We start from the raw sequence: 22,167 nt of genomic DNA on the forward strand, positions 1-22,167 counted from the left end.
GGGCTGTTTGTGATAGGGAACGGATGAGGGATGAATAAGATTTCGTTGGAGTAATGGATTAGACTTGATCAAAGCGAAGAAACCTTGTTACTTTAAGGGGCGGAACCAGAGATCAATAGGGTTCAAATTGGTTTGTGTAGGGCCATATCCGCCATTTGCTATTGTTCTAGATAACACTATTTTAAATGTTAGTCTAGTCATACGCTAAATTAAAATAATATTTTAATTATTGATTAATGTAAATTTAAATTTTGATGTGAAAATTTTATATCACAACAATAAATGAGTTTTTTTGAAGTATAACAAATACTTTTTTAACTTTTTGCGAATTGGCTTGAAATATAATATGTAATTGTTTGGAAACGGTTCTCAAATCTGTTCATTGTAATTAATGTCAGTATCACTTATTATAACAAAATTAACATTTTAAATCACAATGTTTTCCATCCGAGATCAATCGTTTCTTATGTAAATAACTACGAATTTTACTTTTGCAGCTGAATAAATTAAAGTCCATAGAATTATAAATAATTATCAATTTAATTTAATAATAATAATTGAAATATGTTGAATTAAATTTAAAAATTTTTATTTATTCTGCCCTCTAAGCTCTAAGGAATACAACGTTTGTGCTATGGCTTATATTCAAAAAAATTGTCCCGAAAAAAAATTTAAATTATAATTTTACATATATAAGTTAAACAAAGCATTTCAAAATTTTTTCAAATTACAATTGATATGAAGTGCCAACAATATTTGATCCCAGGTTTTTAATTTAAATTGGCAGAATTGCGAGAAGAAAATTGCTAACGTTTGATAACGTTACAAACAACATATAATAATAAATACTTCAGCGTTTGACTTCTGAAAGGCATATACATATACCCATATACCATCGGTTTGTGTAGTGCATTTATTCATATATAACCAACAGATATACAATTTTCAAATAGTTTTAATAATTAAATGAGGAATATTAATTATATATTATATATATTATTAAATTCTATGTCTGTTACATCTGTCTGTTTCCAATAAGCAACGTAAAGCACACGTTTGCTACTGCAGACCACAAATTTGCTATTGTGAATGATAGTTGAACAAAAATATAAGACACAGTTGTCAAACATATTTTTATTTGTATTTGGTTTCTTAAATCTTTGTCCTTTTAGAATATACTTGGTTATTCTTATCTTAAATAATTAAGTACATAATAATGCAGTAAATTTAAACTAATTAGTTTAAACTATTTCGTTATTTACAAGCAGTAGCTTCACATCCATATTGTTGTATGTTTAGTATCTATTCACAATAGATACTGTAATGCAATCGGAGAAGCAGAAAACCAAAACAAATCACGACAACCATGTGCATACCTCGCAAGATATTAACACCGAAAGTGAGATAAATAAAAATGCCACCAAAATCATCGAATAAAAAACCAAACGCACCGTCATGGTTCCACTGTGAGTGTTGTGATGTTCATATAACTGCGAAGGATCGCGAAAAGCATGAAAAAGTCTGTCCTATCGGCGAAAATGCAGTCAAGTGCGATTCAACCCCTCTGGAATATATACGTGATGGTTGCCTGTTTACTGCTACGATTGAACGTCAAACGTTAAGCATTGCTGAACTGCAACAGTTACCCGATAAATATGTCAATAATCAAGTTTTCATATCGGAAGGTGCGATGCAGTTAGCAGGTTTCTATATCGGACAATATGTTTCAATAAGTGTTCCTGGCAGTACAGAATCGCCTATACTAGTCAGAAGTGTTTGGCCTATGCCGGAAAAATTTTTAACTACTGTTTTTGTTACAAATGAAGGTTTAGAATAAACGATTTATAGTTTTTATGAGGAAACTAATATCTGCTAATTTATTTCAGATTTAAAATTATGCTGGCAGTCGTTAAGAGATTGTGTGGTGAAAGTAGAAAAGTTGCCCAATGATTTTGCTTCAGCTGCACAGACAGTTGTATTACAACTGCAAGAGCCTGAAGGTGAATTTACTGAACCACAAATAAAAGATATTGAACGTTTACTAAGGCAGCATATGAAGAACTTGATATTTGCACCAAATAATATAATAAATTACAATTTCTATAACAAAACATTAAAATTAAAAGTAGTAAAATGGTTTCGCTTTGAAGATCAAGATAATGCAGAAAAAAATTCACTTGAGGCCGCGTTTGAAAATTTAACTTTGCATAAGCGAGGAAGTAATGATTTTTTTCGAGTTATAATTGCTACATACGTAAAAGTGTTGACGCAAACACATAATACAGATAGTGAAGGAAGTATCAGGCAAAAAATAACAGTAGCTGACATTGGTGGTCTCGACCATGAATTGGAAACTGTAATGGAGTGTATCGATTTGGCACTGGGTTTCAAATTCGTTCCTTACGGTAAATACAAAAGAAAATTCATTTTTACTATTGAATGCAAAGTTTATTTTTAGGCCTACAAATTTCACGCGGTATCCTGTTGTATGGTAGCAGTGGCTGTGGCAAAACAATGATTTGCGAAGCAATGTGCAATAGAGTTCTGTCCATGGCAGTAGACCACAAAAAAACATATGTGATAAAAATTAATCCCAGTGAATTGTTTAGCAAATTCCTTGGGGAAACAGAGCAAAATCTGCATTCATACTTTAAACAAGCTTTCGATAATTATCCTGAGCCCACACTTATAATCATAGAAGACCTCCATAACTTGTGTCCTCAAAATGATACGAATGAAATCATTAAACGCGTATCAATGGCCTTTTTGAGTATATTAGATGAATTAAACACCAAAAAAGAAGCACAGAAAACTTTTATTTTAGCCACCACCTCACAGGCCAACACTTTAAATGTAGGTGTGCGTCGCTGCGGTCGTTTAGATAGTGAAATTGAGATTAATGTACCAACTCCTAAAGCTCGCATTGATATATTAAAACGAATACTGCGCAATGTGGAGCATAACTTGACTAACGAGGAAGTCGAAGAAATAGCGAATATTACGCATGCGTTCGTAGGAGCCGACTTGGGAAATTTACTATACAACGCTACAGCAAAAGCATTTAAGAATAACAGAACTAAACTAGAATTCGAAGATGTTACTACGTCACTAAGTCACGTCAAACCATCGGCAATGCGAGAAGTGTTAATAGAGTGCCCCAATGTTCGTTGGACTGATATTGGTGGACAAGCTGACCTTAAGTTAAAGTTACAACAAGCCATTGAATGGCCACTACAACATCCTGAGAAATTTGAGCGACTTGGTATAAAACCTCCACGTGGTGTATTAATGTTTGGTCCACCTGGCTGCTCAAAAACCATGATAGCTAAAGCTTTAGCCACGGAAAGTAAAGTTAACTTTATTTCCATTAAAGGACCTGAATTGTTTTCAATGTGGGTTGGCGAATCTGAGCGAGCAGTAAGAGAGGTTTTTCGTAAGGCACGTCAAGTATCGCCTGCCATCGTATTTTTCGATGAAATTGATGCCATAAGCAGTGAACGTGCCGATAGTGGTTCAGGTACATCAGTAAAAGAACGAGTGCTGACACAACTTTTAACAGAGTTGGACGGTGTTGAAGCATTACATAATGTTACAATTGTCGCCGCCACTAATCGCCCAGATATGATTGATAAGGCATTATTACGTCCTGGTCGCTTTGATCGCATAATTTATGTAGGATTACCAGATGCTAGAGCGCGTCGTGAAATTTTTTCCATCAAACTACACCGTATGCCAATAGCAAAGGATGTCGATCTTGATGCATTAGTGGAACAAACAACTGGCTATTCAGGTGCTGAAATACAAGCTGTTTGCAACGAAGCTGCTTTAAAAACGTTAGACGAAAGTTTTGAGGCACAGCACGTAGAGAATAAACATTTTACATATGCTCTAAATGCTGTTAAGCCCCGCACAAGTCCAGAATTACTTCGACTGTATGACGTTTATCTAACACGGCAAAGCTAACACTTTACTCAAATTATGAATGAGTCTAGAATATATTAGCTTATAATTTAGTTTTATTTAATTGTCTAATATAAGCTGGTGGTCTCATGATGGTGTTGACCAGACGAGAAATCTAATATGCCATCTTTTGTGAAATCATAAGCATTCAATGTGGATGCTGAGGATAGAGTCGAATCATTACTACTAAGGCCTACATCAGTTAGTTCTGCGTTCATATTATGCATTGCAGGCAAACTTGGCAAAGAAGACAATAAGTTAAAGTTAGTTTGTGATGGCAATGTGGAAACCAAAGCATCGTTCACATTCAGCACTTCAGCATCATGCAAAAAATTATTCACCAAAGCACTGTTCACAAGTCCAGTCTCCTGTTGCTCCTTGTTGCAGATTTTGTTACTTTTGCTGCAGAAAAATAAAAATGTTACTTAAGCACGCTGAAGCAATTTCATAAAATTTAGCTCACATACTTCTTAAAATGTTTTTTCATGTGTCGCACCAATGCTGACGACTGATTGAATTTCCATGTGCAAAATCTGCATTCGAACGGCTTCTCACCTGTGTGAGTTCTATAATTTAAAAGATTTTGTAAATATATTATTTTTTTACATACATATACTCGTATAATGAAAATTGAATTCATTTTTTTTAAATAAAAGTCTCGTACCTAATGTGGCACACCAAATTGGAACGATTGCTAAACACTTTGGCACATTGTGGGCATTTATGCCGACGAATGCCGCGGTGGACACTTGCTATGTGCACATTTAAGTACCGTTGTTTTGTGAATAACTTTGGGCACATATCACATTTCAGCATATCCTTTAGGTCTCGATGAATCGGTTCATGTCGACGCAGCTCACGCATGGTTTTGAAACTCCGATTGCAGTGCTTACAATTGAAATTGCGTTGCTCCAGATGTGTAAGTCTGTGCGCTTTCAGATTGCTGGAAGTTGTAAAAAAATTCGAACATATTTCACACTGAAAATGTCGCTCGCCAGTGTGAGTGCGCTGATGCAAAATTAAATTACTGGACTGACTAAAACTACGCGAACACAACTATAAAAAAAACCCTTATTAGTTAAAAAATGAAATAATAAAAAGTATAAAAATATTAATGTATATAATTTCAATTTTTATTTGTCATACAAATAAAATATAAATATAATTCTTATATACAATTTAATGTATATAATGTCAATTTATTTTATTTCGTCTTTATGACGAAAATAAACTATTTAAAAGTTAAACTGGTTCGAATAGCAAAGAAAAGACAAAGACAAAAGTTTTAAAGTTTTTAAAGTTTTAAATAGAATTTTTGTCCTTGTCTTTTTTCTGCTACTCGAATCCGTCTAACTATTAATGTATGTATGTATTTAGAAAACATATTTATTACAAGAGAAGAGAATAGAAAGAGAGAATTAACCTCTAATTCGTGTAATTTCATATATATCGTTTGATAATTTTTTTAAAATTAAAAATTCTTCACGCCATGTGTGAAGAATTCTGGAAATATTGAAAGCAGGATAGGGGGGAGGTTATAGGAATGCAATCGGATAAGTTATGAATGTGCGGACAGTACCAAACTTTTTTACAGGTCGTATTTCGTTTAAACAAGTTAGTTGCTTGTAAAAACTATTTGAAATTGATATTTATATCTTTTCATTGTCCTTCTTTTGTCTGTCCTGTAGGATGGAAGCATGATTTAAATACAAGTTTAAGCAGGAGTTCTATGTATTTTAATAGTTCTCTGCACTTGTTGTAGTCGTATCAACTTGCACAATTGCATGAAAACTTATTCTTTTTAAAACATCCCATAGTGTACTCACTTTAATAAAATCCAAAGATCTAAAACAAAGAATTTACATAAACCATATACTAGTCATTTTTTAACATCATTTACGCCAGTAATCAATCTTAAAAAACTTTTATGTATATATTCGTCTAGTTCGCAGAACCAACTTCTGCTGATTATTATTCGTGTCAGTTTCTTCATTTATGGGAAAAAAATTTAGAAGCAGGTTTCCTCAGGAACAATGAAACTTACCGATTTACAACAAGAACAATATATATATAAACTGTTTTTACTTAAACTCATAACATACTTAAACGAAACAAAAACATTTGCTAGAACATTGGAGAAAATATAATACTTACTGCTGGTACTATTTGGGAGTTGTAAGATTCATGTAATTACTGATTAGAATCAATGAAGTACTCTTATTATCAGTAGAAACTATTTTGGCAAGGAATCGAAAAAAAAAATTAATTCATTGAAAATAACTGGAACTACTAAAAAAATAATTTGAAAAAAACATCAGACAATTAAAATTTACTTTGTCACTTTCAAAGTCGATCCCATCGTATGCAACATTACCATGACATTGCTTACACTTTTTCTTTATACCATTTTTGAAGCCTGCGAGAGGTATGGTAGGTAGGTAATTCCTCTATCAAACTTTTTTTTAAGACTGGTGTCTTCCAATGGTCATTTTAGTTGTAGGAACAAAAATTTCTCACGCTGTGTCGGTCACATTCGTTGTGTTTTTTTGCCAGAAACTCTCATGACTTTGTGCGATCGCAGAACACTGAACAGTATAATTGTAAAAACATCTGATCTAACACACTGGATATCAGTTTGCGCTCAACTAACTACCAGGAAAAAAATTATAGCATTTTAATTTCGGATATAATTTACACATGCGTAACCTTTTTGTTCCTGTAAATGATAGGAGGTAAAGTAAGCAGGCTGCCAAGGACTGTTCTGATTTCAAATCGGTTATGAAAATGCAAAACATGTAGGGATGGATTATCGTCAATGTACAATAGCTCTCATCACGCATAGCTTATTCTCAGGATAGTTATAGTATAATAGCAGTTTATATAACGAAAATATTAAAATAAATATTATATACAATATGTGTACATATGTATATCAATGGTCGAAATAGTAGCATTCACTCAAGAAATATTATTTTTTTAAATTTATGGATGGCGTATTGTTTATCCAAAGAGTTTGCAATATTATTGAAAATAAATCTATAATTATATATATTTCATATCAAAAATATAATATATTATTTAGGATAAGTTTATTATATGTAAGACTCATTTTTGCTAACAGCAGAAAGCAGAATGACGTAATATTGGAATATTTATTATTAAAAGGTTATTTTTGAATGTCAATGGAAAATACGTTCGAACCGATACTTCTTATACAAAACCACAAAATAATACATCAAAAATCCATAAAGTTGTATATAATATTATAAGATGAAAGAGTATTCTAAAAAATGTTTACGAACTATTAAATTTTGAATTTGTTTCTCGATCCGGTTTTTTTAAAAATATTTTTTTTTATATATATATTTTTACATTTTTTAAGATAAGCGTTTGTTTAATATTTTTTTTAAATATTCTATATACTTCGATTCTCATATACTCATATATCTCTCACATATAAAGAATATTAAAGCTTTATAACATTGTAATAGTATATAAGATATAAGACAATTATATCTCAATAAACTATAATACAATTAACACTATTGAGGACCTTTGTTAGGGGCCCGAATAAATGTACTAACCATTTAGGTTCAATAGAAACGGCAGGAACCATTATTATAAGGGTTAGTCATTGTTTTGCATTTAGTTAAGATTAAAAAATAAAATATCTAAAATTTAAACATGTTTTTTTATCATTTAAATGTCATTAAAATTATTGTATATAATCACTTTTTTGCTATTTAGCACATATATTTTGCTCTTAGTGCGACTTGGAAATACTGTTAGTCATTCACTCATTTGTTTTTGTAATTTCTTCGAAACCTTATTATAATGTAATATATTATCTATATTATGAATTAATGAAAACAATTGGGATAAAAAGTATATATGTATGTATTGTTGTTAATGTTGCGCGAAATAACGAAAAAACCATTAACCCTTTAAGTACTCATGTACCATTTATGGTTTTTTCTTAATTCATAAAAATCTTTTTACAAAATACAAATATATATAAAGCTTAAAGGGGTAATTAAAAAGATATTACCTACAAACAAAATGTATGTTTTACAGTCGGGTGTTTTAAAATATAAAATTATTGATCATATAATAATAGAGTAATATTGATACTTATTAAAATATCCTAGATTATGTAAAAAGAAAATAGTCAATAAAAAATTTTACAGACAGGCGACACTTATTATTGAAAAATCGTTAGCATAATTTAGTGCTCTTGAAAGTAATCAAGTCAGACTTTGAAAATAGTCAAGGCTTCAAATAAACATCATCACATTTTTAAAAGCTTAATTGAAATGAAAAAATTAGCTAATTAAGAATAAAATGGGGCAAAAAAAATGCACTTAATTATTTTTTTTAATTCTTAATAGATAAAATTAAATGATTAATAATAAATTTATTTCTTGATATATTGAATTGAAATTTATTAACACAAATACTTGCGTTTATTAATATATAGACATATGAACACTTCTTTGGGATTCAAATAAACACATGTACCTAAATATGTCGCAGATGGAAATGATAGTACTAATTAGAAAAATATATAGCATTTAACAAAGCTGTGCAGGTGTTGGGTTTGGGTTTGGGAAGGTATTAAATACTAGCACCAGTCACAGTATAGTAAATGTGCACTTCAGTGGAACGCAGCCATCACAAGTCCATTGCAATAAAATTGATGAATACGATTGGGTGGTTAATGTCGTATAGGATTATTATTATTATTATTAGGACATATATGTATTTCAACAAAATTACAAATTAGTCTATTTACAAAGAATATTTTACGTACATCGAATTTACATTATAGAATTTACAAATGCTTTTCAGGTATTACGCTGACGAGCTATTGCTCTAAGCTCGCTAAAAGACTTTCTCGTTTCGCTTGTAACAGTTCTGCGCCAAGTATTTTTTGGCCTACCTCTTCCTCGCCGGCTCTGAAGCAAAGTTGCACATTTAAATGAATTATCTTTAATAATAGTAGTGATATTTAAAAGATATATAAATATATATATAATACCAGCGACTGGTATAGGTTTTAAAGTCGGTTAGATTGAATAAGAGTACTCACACTTAGAACAGTACGTAAGCGGCTCTTTTTGTAAATGTTCATAATTCAATTCTACCTTAGAGTTTTTTGGAATTTAGGTTGTATTCTATTGAAAGTATAATGGCGCCAAAGAGACGAAGTAACATTATAAGAACTAAAATTCGTTCCGGAAGCTATCAGTAGACAAAGATCACAATCAAGTATTTTAACCAATAATAATAATGTGTTGTATATTTATTCATAATTTCATTTAATCTTGACGGCGAAGATAGAAATTAAGTCACTGTTATTATAATTACAGTGTGAGACTAACCGGTACTGAGACTAACCCGAGGGTGCGATTAGTACTAAGTTAGTTTCAACCCAGTAGCAAACGGATCGATCCTTCATCAAAGACGTCTTGAAGACATGGATACATGCCTGAAGATCGATCGATCCAAATGTATGATGATCTTAGAAGACATTTTCGAACAAATTAGCATAATATGCATAACGGACGCATTCGATTGAAAGTTAGGCACTCTTAGCAGAGCTACTCATTTAATTTTTCTTATCCTTTTCTTGTTTTTTCTCCTTTTTTGTGCTCTTTAAATTTAAATTTATAAATTTATGTAAATTTACTTATAAAAATAAATTAGAATTAAATTAAATAAAAAAACTTGAATGGAATAGAAAATTTTAACCTCACAAATTGCTTCTTCATTTCACTCAAAATTAGCACTGATAATAATCAAGGCATAGCGACAGCAACCATGTGAAAACTACAAATGAGAGAGTAAGCAAAATAGAGACGTTTTACAGTACCAAAGACCGTCTCGAAGACAATGTCGTCGAAGACCACTGTTCCAACTTGGTCAGTATATTATATTAAAATATGCGTTAAATGATTACTTTTACTGCAAGTAAGCATTTTTGCCTGGGAAAATCTTAGCATATGAAGGTGCAATCAGATCAAAGCGAACGCTTGAGAACGAATGAACTTTTGCAGGTACCATTGGTTTTGGTGTGGATGCAAGATCTCTTCCATAAGAGTCATTATAGACTTTAAATGTTCAATTTTACAAATATAATAATAATAGTAGAGTCTCTAATTCATTGCTTTGATATTTAATTCGCTCCATTTATGATGTCTGTATTTCTAAATCATAATATTAACAGATACAGAAGACTGATAACACGATTTACAAACCTTTAAATGAACATAAAAATTAACGTGAAGAAATAAGTGATAAAACAATTATCGTACCTCAAGGGTTAAAGATGGAATCTGCGAAATTTTGTGTTTTTTATTAGATTTTGATTTGGTGAAATTAACAATCAATATATATTAAAGAATTCAAAAGTAATGCCATTGCCACTTGATTAATGGCTCTCGTAGAGTTCCTTAGTGGATTTTTCTCGCAGAGACTGGTGTGTATTTGTACATGCGCAATGCTATCAGAAATCGACATACGCGGAATACGAGCTTAGCGTGTTATTTCCAATTTTATTCTACGAAATTTTAATTTATTTAATTGTACTTTAGCTGCCATCAGCTGTTGCCGCTTTTTGTTCTGTTGTGCTGAGAGACATACATATGTACGTACAGAGTGCCAACGCTTTATGGCATAAGCGGCATGAAAGTTTTGTCATGACGTTTCAGTTAAGATTATACTTGAGTTCGATGAAAACGTTAACTGTGCAGAAAGTTTTATTACAGAACTACAATTTAGTTAGTTAAATACATAAGATAAGAAAAGTTACACTTCAATAAATATTAAAGTGTTTGTGTTTTTTGACGATTTACGATTTGCGATTTGTGCGATTTGCGATTCGAACACGCAAACTCGTACATAAGGAACTAACCTACTTTCGACTTGTTGCCTTCGAACGGATGTGAAGTGAAAAATGCAAGCATGGCTACGCATATCCTTGTTACTGTGTTCTTTTGGCTTCTTTCGAGAGATGCGTCCCTCCGAGCCGTTTGTAACAGAGTACCTAACCGACAGCTGGCATAATATTACCAGCGAACAGGTGAACAAAGAGATCTATCCATTCGGCACATATGCTGTGCTATCACAGCTGGTCATTGTGTTTCTTGTCACGGATATACTACGTTATAAGCCGATAATAGTTTTATCAGCCTGTGCTGGTATAATACTTTTCGCTATATTAAGTTGGACTAATACAATACCAGAACTGCAAATTGGACAAATATTTTATGGCTTTTTCATGGCCAGTGAAGTGGCTTATTACACTTACATATATGCCAAAGTTGATAAAAATCGCTATCAGATTGTAACAGGTCACACGCGTTCCGCTATACTTGCTGGAAAATTTTTAGGTGGTGTTTTGGCGCAAATTTTGATATCTACTGAATCTATGGATTACAGGGGATTGCACTTTATATCATTTGGTTCACAAGTTATCTCTTTATTCATAGCACTTACTTTACCTGCTGTCAACAAAAGCCTGTATTTCTTTGCAGAGGAAGGAAGTGATTCCTTACCAGAGTTAAAAGCAGAAGAAGTGAAAAATGAACTCGAATTAACATGTGAATCAGTGGAGACAGGTAAAATTTCTATTCTCTATTGTGTTATGTGTATTCTTATCACAGTTATCATCTAGTGAAGTTGTCTGGCATTGAGTGTTTAGTTAGATATGGATAAACTTATATATAATCAACTATTGCTTCTGGACTGATCTGGTTATCATGGGTGGGATATTGCACCGCGATTTTAAGTTCTGTTTTGCCCAACTGGTTTAATTACTTGCATTTATCTATGTACGAGGTATAATCACTCGAAATATTCCATTATTTTTATTAATAATGACACTATTAAAACACATCATTATTCTACTGTGTTTAGATAAGAACAAGACGCGTTTAAAAACCATTCCGTTGAATTATTTTACTTCTAAAAATATTTAAAAGCTTATATTTTCAATACAAAAACGAATGTTTTAACTTTAGATAGTTATTAAACATTTTATAGAAATTAACAATATATTAAAAACAGACATTTAGTCACTCAAGTATTTGTAGATATGCTCAATAACATTCCATAATAAATATTAAAAAGGTGATCTAAGACTTGCTTGCGAAGAAAACAACTTTTAAGCAACACATCTTTTAAGATTCTTTACTAAAAGTAAAATCCTAAACAATTGCAAATTATAAGCGGTATTCATCATTTCATATTTAGCCAATAAACTTATACACTAAACTTAAACAACATCGTGAACATTTGCATTATATTCTTGCTTTTTCTTTAAGCATCCACCCATCCATGATGCTTTTAAATTCCTACTTTTAGTAGCCAATCACTTAACTTTTATCTAGCTTTTCCATAAAGTCGTAGATTTGCTTTAATTTGACTTTTCTATATGTTGGGTTGTTGTTGTTGTAACCCGCAGGGACCGGCTTGTGAAATCCCTTTGGGAAGTGTTAAACTGTACTTAGTCGTCGCTGGTGACTTGTGGCTCCGGGACGTAGACCAGACTGTTCTTGGAATCGTATATTGGATGGACATTCGAGTCGTTGCTAGCTTGAGAATTTTAATTTATTTTTTTTTCACAATAATGGTTACTGTAGACCAACGAATGTTTCGATTAAGTGAACTGCATAGAGTCCACTTCAATAGAACTAACCAATATACACTTCATATTAGTAATATTGAGATGTATTTTTAGTAATTTTAAACTCAGTGAACATAAATATAAAGAAAGACATCCGATATGATATCACCTACAAACGATTTCAAACGATTTCAAACGATAGTGTTCGTATTCAAATCATAATTCTTTCTTACTTTGTTGTCGAGTTACACAGATAATATGCGTGTAGATATACATCTTATAACCAACAATCTAATCTCTTTAATATAACTAATAATAATCTATATAACTTTACTATAACAACAACTATCTTTGCATCAATCACGGAAAATACAAACAGACAAAAAGTCAAAATAATATTTGAACATTGCGAAATTATAAAAAGTTAGAGTTTTTATATTTATATTTTTTTATTTTTTATTTATATTTTATTTCATTTATTTATTATTCAGTAATATATACAAAAATGGATATACGAGTATGTTGGCATATTAATTTTACTAACTTGCTTGCAGTATGATATGATATCATGATAACGAAGTATATATAAGTGGTAGACTTCTATTTATGTTATATACTTACGAAGATGCAGAATAGAGTATATTATTGTTATTTTTCTGTCAAGTTTTATATATTCTTCTATATAAAACTTGACAGAAAAAGACTTTCTAACCTTTTTAAGCAAAAAAATTTGTTGTCAAACAGATTTTAAGAACTAAGATAAGGAAGACACTTTCAGACTATGCCTAGAAGAAAAGGAGACAGTGGTGCATATATTGTGCCAATGTCCAGCACTGGCAAACAGGAGGATGACATTGGGTTAGTGATGACTTGGCAGGCAACCTCAAGCCAAATAAGCTGCTTGCAATAACAAGAGATGTAGTTATACGAATGGAAGCCTCTCTAGCTTTAACTCAATAACGACATTCGAGAATCGAAGGACGAAAAAGGACCCAAGTCGTTTCGTGGTCTACTTCGGCTAATTCTTCACTTCAGTGATGAGATACATCAGAGGAAGAAATATAAATGCTAACAGTTACCAACTCTATTAAATTAGAATTCACAAATGACAAGAGTTGACTAATTCAATTTTATCAAAAAGTTTCTCTATTCTTCTTCACACTCCAAACTTTCAATCCCAAACTTAAGTGTTGTAATAGATTTATATGTCCGCTTTCATGGTCCTCACATGGATTACGGGTTACAACAGCAACATCTAGTCTCCCTCCAGTTTCTTCAAACTATTAATATGCTTATACCGATCGGCACATTAATTTGTTTCCTATACCCATATTACCTTGAGACACTGTCACTGGTGAATACACCAACTTAATTTTAGGCTATACAATTTCATCTCTATAAAAAAATATAAATTGATATTATTAAAAAATAAAAATAAAACAAAATATTAACTTTTTCATACTCGTTTAGATAACATACAAAACACCACATCATCGGTAACAACTAAGGAGCCTAAATTCTCTTGGAGTAGAGCTTTTCGTCTTTTACTGCAACACACTGTAACAGCTTACAGCAATCCAACAGTAGTTAAATGGAGCTTTTGGTGGGCACTAGCTACTTGCGGGCAAGTACAAGTGATATCCTATGTACAATTTCTTTGGAAGGAAATCGATCCATATCATGAAAGCTTCTATAATGGTGCTGTGGAAGCAACAGTAACTTTGCTGGGCGCAGTTGGCGCAATGACGGCAGGTTTTATGAATAGTAACCGTCATAAGGAGTGGCACATGTGGATATTAACGATATGTTCATTATTAATGGGTGCCTTCTTGATTATATCAGCCATAACGAACTTAGTGTGGATAGCTTATGCCATGTACGTACTGTTTGGCATCTTTTATTTCTTTGTTATTACTATAGCGACTGCTATAGTTGCGGAAAATCTTTGCGATGACAGCTTTGGATTGATTTTTGGTATTAACACTTTAGTAGCACTGGCATTGCAAACAATACTAACACTTGTGGTTGTCACGGATGCAGGATATGCTTTACAGCCCCGCAGTCAATATATTGTGTATGGCAGTTATTTTGTAGCCCTAGCAATTTTGTATTGCTTAGCAGTCATGGTTCGATTCATTTTTGATAGTTTTAATTGTTGGAAATGTAAAACAAAAAGACGTTTCGATATAAGTTAGAATGATGATATATATAAAAATAAACTTAAAACTTATTTAAACAAATGAAATACTCGCCAAGTACTTAATGTACAAAATTAGTCTTTAAGCTTATAAAATAAAAAAATGGAGTTCAAATTTTAATTGTAGATTTTCTTGTTCCAAATTATTGTATATTTAAGCTACTTTGGAAGCTCATATTTCAAAATTTTGGTACAGTTAATTCAGGAAATAATGTTTATTTATTTCAACTAGACAAGATAATTACAATCATAGTTTTAGACTAATTTTAAGGACGATTGTTTTTTTATATTACTACTACTTGTCTTTGGTGATCAAATGTCATTATTTACTTTTTGATGAAACCAATACCTGATGTATTAAAATTTATTTGCCTTATTATATTATTATAAGTAAGTCCTACTAACTCTTCCCAAAAGGAGTTCAAAGATCAAACATGTGCTTGTTTTAGTATTTATCTAATAGTCTATGCATGTTCCTGCTTTCAGGTTCCGCATGTTAGTTTTACCATCAACAATTTGTTACTTTGGTTCCAGAAGTAACCGAATCTATAACGCTAGTTCGTTTTGAAAACTGCTTACTGTAGAAATGTGCTAACTACTTTTTGGAACAATATCAAATCATGTTTTAGTTTATTTAAATGACCCACAACAAAAAACTATCAAAATTAAGTGGATATCTTTGGAGCAATTAGTTTTAATAGGTCGAAGAGATATTTAGAAACTATTTATGATAGTGTAAGTTTTGTATCAATATTAATTTGTTAATAATACCACATATCATCTTGATTATTCCTAGTACAAATATACTTGTTGATATATGTAACATTCTTTATATACATGACAGAGTCTCTACACAAATATTGTGAACAAATATTGGTGTTGGATGAATACCATAATGCAAACAACTTTAAAATTAATGTAATATTCAACTTTAACTATTTAAAATACATGAATGAAAGAGAAATGACAGAAACACACTACAGTAAAGAGAAAAGAATTATTAAGTATTCAAATTTATATGAACGGGCATTTTCTTACTTTACAATATAAATCACAATACATAAATTGCTTAAAATGTGCAATAGTGGCATGATAATTAATTTACATCAGAGTCAAAATTATCAGGGAATCGTCAGGAAATTTTTGAGTAGTGTAAGAAGTCTTTATTTGTATTTTTTTTAGAATCTTACACGCATTATGTACACATTTACTAAATGTCATGGAGACGAAAAAAATTATTAACTACACCAAAACGTCAACAAAAGCTAATAATCACTATAATTTATCTCTGTATTAATTAAACACATATATCTAAAGACAAATGAATACACCCTCCTCCAAGTCAGTTCTATACTAATCAATTAAAATAGCCACACTTGGTTTTAGCGTTTAAGTGATAAATTATTTATTGAAAAATTTTAACCCAATTTCATAATTAATTTGAAAAATATTTGTGGTTACTTACCTTACATTTAAATGGCTTTTCGCCGCTATGTATGCGTTTGTGCGCCTCTAAGTACCCAGAATAATTAAAAGTTTTACCGCATTCCAAACACTTTTCAGGAATTTTGAGATTATTTTTCTTACGTTTACTACAACTTTTTGATATTTGTATCTATGGTTAAAAAGAAAATTAAGAATCTATCTATCTTCTATCTAATATTTGATCGAATTCCTTACTTTTTTTTGATTGTCATATGAACTTTTATTGATCCCCAGCACATTACCATTTGTAATTTCACTAAATGTTTGGTCAATGTACTCTGAATCAGGATTCGTACACACAAATACCTCGCTTAGAGTATCATCAGCATCGGAGCGTGTCAAACTGCTCACATCGATTTCCACATCATTCAAAACATCCTCCGCCTCAACTTCAATGTCATTTGAATTCCGTTCAAATATATCGCAGATGTTTGCATAGATGGCAGCAGTAGTATCAGCTTCTTTGGCAGCATTTTCAGCACTAGCTGGCACATAGGAATCCTGTGTACTGTTGAGATTAAATTGAATTTATCATTATTAAATTATAATTAATTTTTAGATATGTATTCAATTTAATCTCACATGGAATTTAAATTTAATGAAGAAACAGCTCCCTCATTCGTTATGCAAATGCAGTCTCGTAGTCTTTGTTCTGAGGCCTCCGCAAGTTGCTGCAAATTGTAGGCATCCAGTACACGATATAGACAAGATTGACACAGCAATGTTGGTAGATTATCATCCGCCTGAAACTACTAACATAAATTCATATTTATGTTTATATTCATACATTAAAAGAAGTATTAAATTATTTTAATTAAAATAAAACATATATTACATTTTTTGATATTTCTCATTATGCAAGACTATTCAAATATAATAAGGAAAATATATATCTATTTGTGTGCAAATAGTTTACCTTAAATATATGCAATTTTTCTATCATCTCAATAGGACGCAATAAAAATGTTGGACTGAATATGGAAACTAACAAATCACTTTTTAAACAAATCCTGCAAATTTTGTGCAATTCATAAAGTGATAGTGTCTCCATAGTAAATTATTATTTAATCATTTAGTTTTGCAGCAGAGCTAAATTTGCATAAATTATCGTTACCAAAATTCAATAAAAAGCTACAAAAACACAACAAACAAAACTGAAAATCAATGAAAACAGCTGCTTTTTGTTTTGCCGATAATGAAAGAATGAGAGCGGGGTTGCCAACGCTGATAAATATGCCGCTGTAGAAGTACGAATACATGTTAATTTGTTCCTAAATCATATACGATTAATACGATCTAATGAACATTTATAAATATTATTTTTATTAATATAATATTCGTCCTATTTACACGGATATATCAATTGAATGGTTTATTTCTTCATATTTGGTCACAATGGAGTAGCTCCGTCTCAGTCAATAAATGCAACTCTGAAGTATTTTTTGTATGATTACGCGAAAAAGATAAGAAGTCGTAATACGGAAGGAAATCCATAGCAACTTTTAATAGTAAAAATTAATTGTTTAAGCTTTTTTTGGGGTGAGTCATTTTATTTTTACTGCTCTGCACAATTGGCGAGTTCATCATACAAAATGATCGTACTTTGTTTTTAAAAATATTACAAATAAGACGTTTTTAACTGCGAAAAGTAGATATCATACAAAAATGTCTGGAGAAGCCTCACCTATGCAAATGCTCAAAGATTCGACAGTTAATAATGCATCTTCTGCAAGCAGTAGTGGCACTCCTTCGTCTGATAGTCTGGCGGATTTATACTCACAAACAGATTTTTATATTGGAGTAGGTCTAGCAATAAGTTCTTGCTTTTTTATCGGATCAAGTTTTATAATAAAGAAAAAAGCACTTCTACGCCTTAACGTACATGGTGAATTGCGTGCCGGTGCTGGTGGGTTTGGTTACTTAAGAGAATGGATATGGTGGGCTGGCCTTTTAACAAGTATGTATAAAGATAATATAGATATTACTTTAAATAAATTTATCGTTAAATTTTCAGTGGGTTTGGGCGAAGCTGCTAATTTTGCTGCTTATGCATTTGCGCCAGCTTCTCTTGTAACGCCACTTGGAGCACTTAGTGTTATTATATCTGCAGTTATGGCTTCGAAATTCTTAAACGAAAAGCTTAATTTACTTGGAAAACTTGGTTGCTTTCTTTGCATATTGGGCTCAACAATTATTGTTATACACTCACCGAAAGAAAAGGAAATCGAGGATTTGCAAGTTTTATTCGAAAAACTACAAGATCCGGGTTTTATATTATATGTAATAATTATACTTGGTTCGAGTATATTTGTTGCATGTTTTATAGCTCCGAGACATGGTCATAGTAATGTAGTTGTTTATATATTTTTATGTTCCGGAATTGGTTCGCTTACTGTAATGTCTTGTAAAGCTTTGGGTTTGGCAATACGCGATACAATATCTGGTAATAATGAGTTTGCCACTTGGATGCCATGGTTTCTGATTATAGTTACAGTTACTTTTATTGCCATTCAAATGAATTACTTAAATAAAGCGTTGGACATTTTCAATACGGGAATTGTGACGCCAGTTTACTACGTAATATTTACTACATTAGTCATAACAGCATCTGCGATACTTTTCAAAGAGTTCACACATATGAAATTTGAGAATATATTGGGTGATATATGCGGTTTCCTAACTGTAATAACGGCTGTATTTATGTTGAATGCTTTCAAGGATGTTGATGTATCACTAAGTGATGTACGCGGTATTATGCGACCTAAAATGCAAAAAGTTGCACAATTCGATGAGGAAGTGCTTTTCAGCAACAACGATAAGGAAAGAAAATATTCCTATGGATCTGGTGATATGTTTAGAAAAGCATGACGAAAGTATCGTTACCAAGTTTAAGAAAATTATTTATTTTATTTATATTTTGTGTCTTAATTTCGTCCACTTTTAATCATAATTTGGTTTGAAATGTATTAGTCAAAAATGAATTCATTATAGTGTGATACGAATTGAAGAGCAATAATAATTTGGATCACAAAACTGATTCCATTGTTTAGTTATATAGGAATATATACACATGTATTTGTAGTTTAAGCCTTAATATAATTAGATTTATAATTGTATGTCTCGTGTACAAAATAAACAAAAAAAATAATGTACATTTATTTTTTATTAGAAAAGAACCTAAAATTTACATTGAAATTCTAAATTTACAACACCTACCAATAAAGAACATTAATATATGTTGACAAAAAGTTTTCTGCCATTACTTATTTATAATAATATTTACTTGATAGAATTCAGTATTTATAAACTAGATTAATCATAGTGGTATATATAATTTTTACCATATTACATATGCATAACTCTACAAGTCGTTTTTGGTTAAGATAATTAACCAAATATTTATTGTTAATAACTCATTTTATTGATATAGATAGTAGGGTATGTTTATGTGTTTATGTTACCTTTATATTTAGTACATTTACCGATTTTTCGCTAAATTATCTATTATTTAAATTGATAATAAGATAATTTTTAGTGAACTGTTTATGTTTAGAAAATAAATTGGTAATTTAACACGCAATAGACCTTTATAACTGATTCTAACTTTAGGAGTAATATTTTAACTCTGCTATATACATATGTAAAGCCAAAACTTTTTACAGAATATTAACTAAAAGTTGTAGTTTTTTTTGCTATCAGTATTGCTGTTGATTTATATAGTATATATACTATATTTGATTGATTCAATCGAAAAATAATTGTTGATAATTTTAGTTTACTTATAAAATAATTTTCTAATAAGATACCGTATATGTAATATTGTTATAATTTCTACATTATTTACTTATAATTGTTTTTAAACTATATTGTCAAAAGAAAATTAAATATAGAAAGTTTTATAAAGTAAGTATAACTTATATATATGTAGTTTGTAATACCCTTTGTACTAACTTATATATCATTATTAATTCTTAAATCAGCAAATTCTTTTTCTAAATGTGCAATTTCATCTTTTAATTTTTCCATATACCTGCAGCTTAACAAACTTATTTGCTCCTTGCAACGCGTTTTAATTAGAAGTGATTTTAAACGCTCTCTTTCTAGCCTAACCAGCCACGAAAAAAAAAATATTAAATTTGTTTTTATTTAAATTATAACAAAATAAATTTAACGTCAACAGATTGATAAATTAGCTACCTCATTTCTAGTTCAAAAGACTGCGTACTGTTTAAAGCAATTGCCAATTCATTCAGTTTATTTTCAACAGCTTCATGTCCTTTTTCAGTTGAATTTATTGTAATGGAAATATCGTTACTCAAATTTTCAATTGCTTTCTCTAGTTCATTTAGTTTAGCTTCAACGTCATGATAGGGCTTAAGAATCAGAACAAATACAATTATAAATAACATATATAACCACATAATATTACCATCATTGTGAAGTGGTCTATTGCCAACAATATTTTCATTTTTTGCCTGACGTTTCCGCGGTAATTATCAACTGCCTTTTCGTAATGCTCCAGTTGTTGGTTTTTGTTGCTATCGCCCAATGCAACTGCTTGATTCTTTAAACATCTGTATGTATGAATAAAAAACAACAAAATATAAAACAAATCCTATGGTAATAAATTAATAATTAGAATTACATCAACAGTTTATTTAATTCTTTTGCTAATGTGAAAGAACCAGCTTCATCGGTTGCAAAAGTATGCTGAACAAATGTGTTTATTTGGTTTTTAGTTGTATTAATTTCAAGTCTAAAATTATTAACAGATTTAACAAATTCCTTATTTTCCTGATTCTGTAAAAAAATTTATTATACATATATGAAGAGTTGCGAGTTATTATTATACATATTACCAGAATTTGCAGTAAATTATTGTGAAAGTTACTGATTGCAGATTGTACGTTGTTTGAAGCCATTTTTTATTTATATCTTTCAAAAAATTTTTCCGTTTAGTTTTATTATATAAATTATGTTTGGCACAACTTCAAAAATGAACTTGAAATTGAACTGCTGTTTTTTCTAACTGACAGTAACTGTATGTATGCAATGTGCACACATTTTACAGAAAATCCACAAAACTATTATAATGCATATCTTTATTAGTATAACAGAATTAAAGCATTTAATGAATATAACTTATAACAATATAACACATTACTATGGACATATTTGTGCAGAAAATATGACTAATTGACATACAATTATCCAGTAAATTGTGAAAAAGTGTTAATAGAGGTAGTATAAGCGCACAAAAACACTACTTTAAAAATAAATACTATTTAATTATTTATTTATTTTTTATACAAGGTTTATACTTTGTAAACCTGGTTTAACCTGGTTACGTCAGTTGGCCTATAACACAGGAGATTGCTTTTTGCGAATAAATTTCGGTAAATTAATTTAAAAATTTTTTAATATGAACTCTATTAGTAAAAAAATAAATAAAATGTATATAAAAAAAAGTTTTTAAGTTTATTAAAACAAATAAATAAGGGCTGTATTTTGATTTTTAGAGTATATGCATACGTGCTCAATTTTAATATTATATATATTGCACATGCTCATATATGCCTTATAACCGCTATCTTTTTTCCTTATCTGTCTCAAGAAAGTGGGAAAATACCTAAAAAAACTTGAAAAACAAATATATTGTGCTTATATTGGTCCATTATTTTTTTAACACTTCAGTGGTGTTAAAAATTTAAATAAACTAAATATAGAAAACTGTAGAAATCTGATTAATCAATCATGTGTACCATGGATCTAATAAAGCTATGAGATATACTATTTATCATTTTAATGCATTTATTTAGGACTTCAACCAGTTTTTAATTCACATCCAGCATTCTGGAAAGACAGACAAAAACACTAAACATATACATTATATTGCTGT

At 30.5% G+C, this 22,167-nt stretch overlaps 5 protein-coding genes across 5 annotated transcripts; 3 read left to right on the forward strand and 2 right to left on the reverse strand.

The window, feature by feature from the left end:
- The first annotated feature begins 1,231 nt into the window (after positions 1 to 1,231).
- On the forward strand, positions 1,232 to 3,981 carry LOC119687108 (ATPase family protein 2 homolog). Its single transcript, XM_038101294.1, has 3 exons — positions 1,232 to 1,826; positions 1,887 to 2,405; positions 2,459 to 3,981. The coding sequence occupies exons 1-3, from the start codon at positions 1,415 to 1,417 to the stop codon at positions 3,961 to 3,963; spliced, it is 2,436 nt and encodes an 811-aa protein (XP_037957222.1). The 5' UTR covers positions 1,232 to 1,414; the 3' UTR covers positions 3,964 to 3,981.
- A 17-nt stretch (positions 3,982 to 3,998) lies between these two features.
- Positions 3,999 to 17,374, reverse strand: LOC119687109 (zinc finger protein 239-like). Its single transcript, XM_038101295.1, has 7 exons — positions 17,185 to 17,374; positions 16,851 to 17,017; positions 16,464 to 16,776; positions 16,249 to 16,398; positions 4,625 to 5,016; positions 4,428 to 4,526; positions 3,999 to 4,362 (listed from the first exon to the last, which is right to left on the reverse strand). Exons 1-7 carry the CDS (start codon positions 17,317 to 17,319, stop codon positions 4,029 to 4,031), a joined length of 1,590 nt encoding a protein of 529 aa, XP_037957223.1. The 5' UTR covers positions 17,320 to 17,374; the 3' UTR covers positions 3,999 to 4,028.
- Positions 10,381 to 14,886, forward strand: LOC119687110 (thiamine transporter 1). The gene is made up of 2 exons (XM_038101296.1): positions 10,381 to 11,579; positions 14,057 to 14,886. Exons 1-2 carry the CDS (start codon positions 10,916 to 10,918, stop codon positions 14,779 to 14,781), a joined length of 1,389 nt encoding a protein of 462 aa, XP_037957224.1. The 5' UTR covers positions 10,381 to 10,915; the 3' UTR covers positions 14,782 to 14,886.
- Positions 17,375 to 17,732: 358 nt separating the features above from the next.
- LOC119689832 (magnesium transporter NIPA2) lies at positions 17,733 to 19,412 on the forward strand. The gene is made up of 2 exons (XM_038104747.1): positions 17,733 to 18,225; positions 18,283 to 19,412. The coding sequence occupies exons 1-2, from the start codon at positions 17,934 to 17,936 to the stop codon at positions 19,134 to 19,136; spliced, it is 1,146 nt and encodes a 381-aa protein (XP_037960675.1). The 5' UTR covers positions 17,733 to 17,933; the 3' UTR covers positions 19,137 to 19,412.
- Positions 19,413 to 20,219: 807 nt separating this feature from the next.
- Positions 20,220 to 21,219, reverse strand: LOC119688186. Its single transcript, XM_038102870.1, has 5 exons — positions 21,128 to 21,219; positions 20,914 to 21,068; positions 20,698 to 20,842; positions 20,466 to 20,641; positions 20,220 to 20,373 (listed from the first exon to the last, which is right to left on the reverse strand). The coding sequence occupies exons 1-5, from the start codon at positions 21,188 to 21,190 to the stop codon at positions 20,220 to 20,222; spliced, it is 693 nt and encodes a 230-aa protein (XP_037958798.1). The 5' UTR covers positions 21,191 to 21,219.
- Positions 21,220 to 22,167: the final 948 nt, after the last annotated feature.

This window comes from Teleopsis dalmanni, chromosome X (genome assembly GCF_002237135.1).
Source record: "Teleopsis dalmanni isolate 2A chromosome X, ASM223713v2, whole genome shotgun sequence".
Classification (NCBI taxonomy): domain Eukaryota; kingdom Metazoa; phylum Arthropoda; class Insecta; order Diptera; family Diopsidae; genus Teleopsis; species Teleopsis dalmanni.

Coding starts and splice junctions, on each gene's coding strand:
- LOC119687108 (XM_038101294.1), top strand. CDS start 1,415: ATGCCACCAAAATCATCGAATAAAAAACCAAACGCACCGTCATGGTTC. Junction 1,827..1,886: donor TGTTTTTGTTACAAATGAAG/GTTTAGAATAAA, acceptor AATTTATTTCAG/ATTTAAAATTATGCTGGCAG. Junction 2,406..2,458: donor TTTCAAATTCGTTCCTTACG/GTAAATACAAAA, acceptor GTTTATTTTTAG/GCCTACAAATTTCACGCGGT.
- LOC119687110 (XM_038101296.1), top strand. CDS start 10,916: ATGCAAGCATGGCTACGCATATCCTTGTTACTGTGTTCTTTTGGCTTC. Junction 11,580..14,056: donor ATGTGAATCAGTGGAGACAG/GTAAAATTTCTA, acceptor ATACTCGTTTAG/ATAACATACAAAACACCACA.
- LOC119687109 (XM_038101295.1), bottom strand. CDS start 17,319: ATGGAGACACTATCACTTTATGAATTGCACAAAATTTGCAGGATTTGT. Junction 16,777..16,850: donor TCATTAAATTTAAATTCCAT/GTGAGATTAAAT, acceptor TAATCTCAACAG/TACACAGGATTCCTATGTGC. Junction 4,363..4,427: donor ATGAAAAAACATTTTAAGAA/GTATGTGAGCTA, acceptor ATTTTTCTGCAG/CAAAAGTAACAAAATCTGCA.
- LOC119689832 (XM_038104747.1), top strand. CDS start 17,934: ATGTCTGGAGAAGCCTCACCTATGCAAATGCTCAAAGATTCGACAGTT. Junction 18,226..18,282: donor GTGGGCTGGCCTTTTAACAA/GTATGTATAAAG, acceptor TTAAATTTTCAG/TGGGTTTGGGCGAAGCTGCT.
- LOC119688186 (XM_038102870.1), bottom strand. CDS start 21,190: ATGGCTTCAAACAACGTACAATCTGCAATCAGTAACTTTCACAATAAT. Junction 21,069..21,127: donor ATAATTTACTGCAAATTCTG/GTAATATGTATA, acceptor ATTTTTTTACAG/AATCAGGAAAATAAGGAATT. Junction 20,642..20,697: donor TAGACCACTTCACAATGATG/GTAATATTATGT, acceptor CTGATTCTTAAG/CCCTATCATGACGTTGAAGC.